This window comes from Phodopus roborovskii, unplaced genomic scaffold (assembly GCF_943737965.1).
Source record: "Phodopus roborovskii unplaced genomic scaffold, PHOROB, whole genome shotgun sequence".
In the NCBI taxonomy this organism is placed as follows: domain Eukaryota; kingdom Metazoa; phylum Chordata; class Mammalia; order Rodentia; family Cricetidae; genus Phodopus; species Phodopus roborovskii.
The window spans coordinates 17,451-24,358 of record NW_026125033.1 but is presented as its reverse complement, the minus strand read 5'-3'; the positions used below and the strand labels follow the sequence as shown (position 1 = coordinate 24,358).

General features: G+C 56.3%; 1 protein-coding gene across 1 annotated transcript; it reads left to right on the top strand.

Moving 5' to 3' along the window:
• The first annotated feature begins 428 nt into the window (after positions 1 to 428).
• On the top strand, positions 429 to 2,236 carry LOC127236190 (sorting nexin-18). Its single transcript, XM_051204101.1, has one exon. The coding sequence runs from the start codon at positions 461 to 463 to the stop codon at positions 2,234 to 2,236; it is 1,776 nt and encodes a 591-aa protein (XP_051060058.1). The 5' UTR covers positions 429 to 460.
• Positions 2,237 to 6,908: the final 4,672 nt, after the last annotated feature.

Sequence of the window (6,908 nt, the reverse complement as noted above, 5' to 3'; positions counted from 1 at the left end):
TAAGAGATGATTTTATCATTATTATTATTATTTTTAACCAAAGAACCGAAACAATTTCAGAGAATTCCCTCCCGAAAAGAAAACCAAACCCACCCGCCCGCCTCGTGGTCCACCCGAGCGCGCCACCTTTGCACACCCACCACGAGGGGGCAGCGGCGGCCGCGGAGCCGGAGCCGGAGCGGGAGCCGGCGCGGCCGCTCGGCTGTCTCTTGCTTTTGCCTGGCTCGAGGCTCTCGGCGGTGGATTGGCGCCGCTGGGGGACGTGGGCGGCCCGGGCCCCGCCCCCAGCCGCCGCCGGCGGCCCCGGAGCTGCAGAGCCGGGCTGCGAGCAGAGCGGGGGCGCGGGGCGCGGGGCGCGGCGGAGCGGGCCGTGCAGCGGCCGCACAGCTCCCCGGGCGCGCAGGGGCGCGGGCACTGACCGCGGGGCCCTCGGGCCGGCCCGGGCTCGGGGCTCGGGGCCATGGCGCTGCGCGCGCGGGCGCTGTACGACTTCAGGTCGGAGAACCCCGGAGAGATCTCTCTGCGCGAGCACGAGGTGCTGAGCCTGTGCAGCGAGCGGGACATCGAGGGCTGGCTCGAAGGGGTCAACAGCCGCGGCGATCGCGGCCTCTTCCCGGCCTCGTACGTGCAGGTGATCCGGGCGCCCGAGCCCGGCCCCCCGGCGGACGGCGGCCCCGGGGTCCCGGCGCGCTACGCCAACGTGCCGGCCGGGGGCTTCGAGCCCCTGGCGGCCGCTCCGCCCGCCGCCTTCCAGCCGCCGCTGCAGCCGCAGGCGCCGCCGGGCTCCTTCCAGCCGCCGGGCGCCGGCTTCCCGTGCGGCGGGGGCGCGCTGCAGCCGTCGCCGCAGCAGCTGTACGGCGGCTACCAGGCCAGCCAGGGCAGCGACGACGACTGGGACGACGACTGGGACGACAGCTCCACGGTGGCCGACGAGCCCGGCGCGCTGGGCAGCGGCGCCTACCCGGACCTGGACGGCTCGTCGTCGGCCGGCGGCGGCGGCGGCGCGGCCGGACGCTACCGCCTGTCCACGCGCTCCGACCTGTCGCTCGGCTCCCGCGGCGGCGGCCCGGCGCCTCCGCAGCCTCAAGCGTCCGGGGCCAAGAGCTCGGCCACGGTGAGCCGCAACCTCAATCGCTTCTCCACCTTCGTCAAGTCCGGCGGGGAGGCCTTCGTGCTGGGCGAGGCGTCGGGCTTCGTGAAGGACGGGGACAAGCTGTGCGTGGTGCTGGGGCCCTACGGCCCCGAGTGGCAGGAGAACCCCTACCCTTTCCAGTGCACCATCGACGACCCCACCAAGCAGACCAAGTTCAAGGGCATGAAGACCTACATCTCGTACAAGCTGGTGCCCACGCACACCCAGGTGCCCGTGCACCGGCGCTACAAGCACTTCGACTGGCTGTACGCGCGCCTGGCCGAGAAGTTCCCGGTCATCTCGGTGCCCCACCTGCCTGAGAAGCAGGCCACCGGGCGCTTCGAGGAGGACTTCATCTCCAAGCGCAGGAAGGGCCTGATCTGGTGGATGAATCACATGGCCAGCCACCCGGTGCTGGCACAGTGCGACGTCTTCCAGCATTTTCTGACCTGCCCCAGCAGCACGGACGAGAAGGCCTGGAAACAGGGCAAGCGAAAGGCTGAGAAGGATGAGATGGTGGGTGCCAACTTCTTCCTCACTCTGAGCACGCCCCCTGCCGCCGCCCTGGATCTGCAGGAGGTGGAGAGCAAGATCGATGGCTTCAAATGCTTCACCAAGAAGATGGATGACAGCGCCTTGCAGCTCAACCACACCGCCAACGAGTTCGCGCGCAAGCAGGTGACTGGCTTCAAGAAGGAGTATCAGAAGGTGGGCCAGTCCTTCCGGGGCCTCAGCCAAGCCTTCGAACTGGATCAGCAGGCCTTCTCGGTGGGCCTGAACCAGGCCATCGCCTTCACCGGAGATGCCTACGACGCCATCGGCGAACTCTTCGCCGAGCAGCCCAGGCAGGACCTGGACCCAGTCATGGACCTGTTAGCCCTGTATCAGGGGCACCTGGCCAACTTCCCTGACATCATCCATGTTCAGAAAGGTAAAGCCTGGCCTGCACAGCTGGTGGTGGCGGTGTGGGATATTTTGTTTAGGATGAAAGCAATTGGCCTACCGGTCTCTGGTTTCAGACTCCCGTTCGTTCTCCATGTCTGGGGACCCTTAGGCCACTGGACTGTTAGGACTTTCATTAGAGAGTGTCCAGGGGATTGCTAGATTGCTCCTTGTACTCAGGGAAGCTGGTCCATGTAGTTGTCATTTGAGAACTTGAGTAGGCAGGGAAATCAGCTGCTCTGCTCGATAAGCTTGGGGACTGGGGCGGGATTAGCAGGGGACCTGAACCGGGCTAGGCATCTCTACAGTGCTGGCAGAGATAGGAGAACAATAGGGATAATGGGTGCCTGGGAATAAAGGCAGATCAGGCTTTCCCCTCAGACCCTGCTGTGGCCGGGCAGTTTGGCCAACCAGCCCTGTTCACAAAGCTGGGCCAGCACAGGAACTTCCTGTGCCAGCTTCTCGTGAAAGGCCCTAAGAGGTCCTCTGCCTTCAGGGACCCAGCTCTCCTTTCTCTGAGTTTGGAATTTATCAGCCAACTGACATTTGAGCTGTTCTTTAGGAAAATGGTGTAGGGAAGCTAGTTGGGACGAAAATAAGGAACGCTCGCATCTGAGAGCAGAGAATTAGCCATCAGTGAGTCAGAGTGTGCTTTTAGTAGTTGGTGTTACCGGCTTTTGTGAAGTACTGACTTTGCAGATTATTTTTTGTGAACTGTGGCAGTTATGCCTGCCTGACCTGAGGTCCCTCACTAGCCGGGCCTCCGATATAATGGCTCTATTGACTGAGATGGGGAGGTTTTGCTGTTAGGAATGCGGCCTTGCTAATGGAGGTCCAGTGTGGGGGAGGTGTGGGGGCAGGCGGTCTCCTGGAGCGTCCTGCGCTGGTGGAAGACTGCATGGATAGCCAGGTTTGGCCTTGCGTGGGGGTGACCCGTTCACTTCCCTGCTTGGGGGAGGGGTGGGCAGAGCGTTTGCGAGCATCCAGGATCTTGACTTGTTCTTTCTTGGGTTCAGCTAAGTTCTTCTTTCTCGATTCTCTTCCTGGTTGGCTGGAAGCAAACAGAACAGATGTGTTCCTCAGACATGTGGGGACCTCAGTCTCCTTCCTTTCTGTCCTGTTCCTTCCACCACCCAGTGTGACAAGGCCTCGGCTCTCAGTCCGGTGGGGGGATGGGGAAGTTCAAAGGTCGTGAGTACACTCTTGCTGCCACAGTATCTGTGGTACTAGTTTCCTTGCCGAATAGCAACTTTGTTGCAGTCCGTAAATACAGTCCGAAATTGAACTAGCTCTTTGAGCAATGATATTGCTGCTGGCCTGTATGGAATCCACATCTGCATTCTTCATGTTTTATTTTTAAGTTGTTATAAGTCACGTTCCGGGCTGGTGCCAGTGAAAGTGACATTTCCAGTCTTTGATACAAGACCCTCTGTTTAAATTCCTGGTATATTGCTTCACTAGAGCGCCTGCCCTGGTGAGTGTCTGTGAGCTTGGACAGAATGTTGACAATAGTTGAAGGTGGGTGGAGCCAAGTACAGACTCCTGGCGGGGGCGGGGCAGGTTCCTGCGTGCCCCCTCCATGTGGGTTCATTCACCGGCTCACTGTCACTCAGGACTTGGTGTGCTCCGCTGTGGGAACTGTATCAGAAAAGTTGTGTGGGGAAGACTGCTTGCTGTCTGAATGTGCAAGTTCATCAGTCAGTGAGCTTTTTATTTTTTCCCCTAAACCATAAAACTTGGATTGTCTCCTGTTGCCTGGGACCTGAAATCCTCCCTTTTCAAACGGATGTCTTTTTAGTGTAGCTTAAACACTTCTAGAGGGTAACCGTCTGAAGGCATTACATCTTTGTCGGAGCATTGCTGCTTGTGAGTAGTAGGTAGTGCACAGGGAGCCCTAGTCTACAGATGACTGTCTTTATAGGGTGTGCCACTTGAAGCTGTAGCGTCCCGTACCTAGGTCAGCGTTTGCTCACAACCAGTGTCTCTTAAGGATGCTAGTATTGGAAGTGCAGGTGAGATTAAGGACCTGCCCGCCCCGCCCCCAGCTTGGGGGCGGATTTCTGAGCACGTGTGAGGACTTGGCCATGGACAGGTCAGCTGACCCTTCCTCTCCTCAGCTCTGTAGTTGCTGTCAGAGCACTTGGGAGTCTGATTACTTCGTAAGTTTTTTGGTGTCCCTGCCCATCTCTAAGGTCTCAAAGTATAATCCCATCAGAGGGCTCAGCTGACTTGAGAATATGGACTGCAAAAAGGACAAACTCACAAGAAAATCTCAAGCGGCTTTTCAGCCGTTTGCTGCAGGTGATTTGAAGTTTCTACCTCAGATTAGGAAGACATTTTATGAAGACATTGACAACGGTTGTCTCACGGGGAGTGGGGACGGGACGATGACGACGACTCATTGTCTGAAGGGAAGGCAGTTTCTCAGGGCTCTGACATTTTACATGCGTGGTAAACAATTAAATCTGATGACTTGTGACCGGAAGTTTGGGCAGTAGACACAGACAGGTGCTGGGGTCAGAGTGCCATTGCCAGCACCGCCTAGTCAGCGGCCACCTCAGTAACTACGTTCCGAGATTTCCGACCGGTAGTTCTCTTTTGGTGTGGTCATTTTGTGGCAATGATTACTTCCCTGGTAAACTTAATTGATAAAGTGGGAGGGAAACAGGTTCTGCTGGGTCCCTGCTACAGTCCATCCCAGTCCATCACCCGTTGAGATGAGCGCTATTAACTGCTTGCAGCCGTTTGTCTCACACACACTGGTCTCCTGTGGGAGTCTGAGCCATCCTGGTGGGGACCCCCATGACAGAATGAGGGTGTGAACTCTTCAGTGTGGTGGGCTGGCCTTTGCTTAGGCCGGTAAAGGTTTTAGTTTAGTACTTCGAACAAATGTGAAGAGAGCCATATGGTTCCATCAGCTAAAAGATCATTGGAGAATTGCGTTTTTAAATGGACTAATGGACTCTTAGGTAAATAGGCCTGCTTGGTTTAATGGAGTGGAATGAGGAGGCGGGGTTGCTGTAGACTGTGGTAAGGCTGGGTGGAATGTTAGCATGTGCTCAGGTTGCATTTTGCTTGACTTAGCGGGAGTCCTTCCTTTCAGGACTGGGCAGCGTGCATGTCACACCTGTCACCGACCTGGAAACCCTGTGGCTCTGGGCTTGTTCCCCTCGGTGGTAGCGTTTTATCTTCTCACAGTGTAGGCTTTGGTGGGAGAGGACTGGATTATCGCGGGATCCACAGCACATTCAGTTTGCTTTCACAGATATGATTAGCATCTCTGATTTAATAAAGCCACACCTGGATGGCTGCAAGTCATGGTTTCAAAGTTTTAATACGTTTGTCTCTTGAGGATTACAGTAGGGAAAGACCATAGCAGCAAAACGACCAGATCCCGTTTTCATCTTTGCTGACAGTGTGGACTGGAGGCCTGGAGGGAGGAGCCACGCAGAGTGCAGGGAGGAGCCGCGCTGAGCAGTTTCTGGAGACCTTCTGTCCGGAAGGTCTCCAGCCACGTTCCACACTGAAAGATGGCTCACTTGTGGGGGGCAGTCTGAGGGAAGGGGTCTGTGAAGCCACGCCTACCAGAAAGTGCTGCTCAGTAGAACTTGGAACAATGTCAGAAATGTCTCATGGTGAAACCGCGTCTGTGCTCTGGGAAGCAGGACTGGATAAAGAGCACAGGCCGGTTTCTCTTGACTTGATGGTGCAAATTGTCTCTCTGCTCTCTAAATGGTCCAGATGGCACTGACTTTTCAACAGAAAACAGCCCCGGGACCTGAGGCATGGTGGCCAGAAGCTGGCCTGTCAGTCCTACAAGGTAGAATTTCACCATTGTGCAGCCTTTCACCACCCTGAGAAAGGCTGGTCTTGTGTTCCTCGGGCATTAATTAAAGATAGCCAGAGTCCCAGCAGGGCAGGCAAGGTGAGGCCTTCACTCAGGGTGCCCTGTACGCCTGTGCTAAAAATAGCTTGAAGAAGGTGGCGTCAGGGGTAAATTAGAGAAAGGACTAAGGAGGCAGGCTGTTTGTGAGCTCCTCCTCTGGAAACTCCTGGGCCAGAAACGGAGGCCAGTGGTTTTGTTCCAACTCGGTTGGAGCATTTCTTCCCTCTCCTACCCCCACCTTGGCTGTTGACTTCATCTCTACATGTGACATTTGTCCCACACTGTACTTTTCTTGGTGGCACTGAAGTCAGTTGCTTGGTTAAAACCTAAATGTCCATAACTGCCCTGCTCAGACGGCTAGATGGATGCTTACTTCTCCCTGCCGGTGGGGTCTGGACTCTGAGCCCTGCAGTCCTGTCTGCCCCACGGGAAGCCTAGACGGTTCCGCAGTCACAGCAGAACTGAGAGGAGGCTGACACCCCGTCTGGTCACCTTAAGGTTCCCAAACACAAGGAATTCTATGATTCACTGGGAAACCGGAAACTTCTCTTACACTTAGGCTCCTTTTTGGTGGCTCTATAAAAATCTGTTGTGTTATTTCTAATACTTTAAAACAAGAGTTTATTAATATTTAATATTTTGCGATATTTAATGAGATCGTCTCCAGAAGACATGGACGGAACCATCTGGCATCTGGCAGCACAGACTAGATTTTACTGGAGGTACAGACAGCACTCCTTGATCCTCGGTGATAAAGGGCGGGCACCCTTCTGTGGCAGTGTGGTGGTGTGCCAGGTTGCTGAGAGCCTGGAGGATGACGGGAAGGGGGCATGCTCCCAGTGTTCCCATGGGACAAGGGCAGTGGAGTGGTTGGGTCAGGAAGTTTCCTGTGCAGCGTCATGGCGGTGGCACCAGGCCCATCTGTGACCAGTGTGGAGCCTGCTGGGC

Bases quoted from the DNA above. Each gene is read 5' to 3' on its own strand.
- LOC127236190 (XM_051204101.1), top strand. From the start codon at position 461: ATGGCGCTGCGCGCGCGGGCGCTGTACGACTTCAGGTCGGAGAACCCC.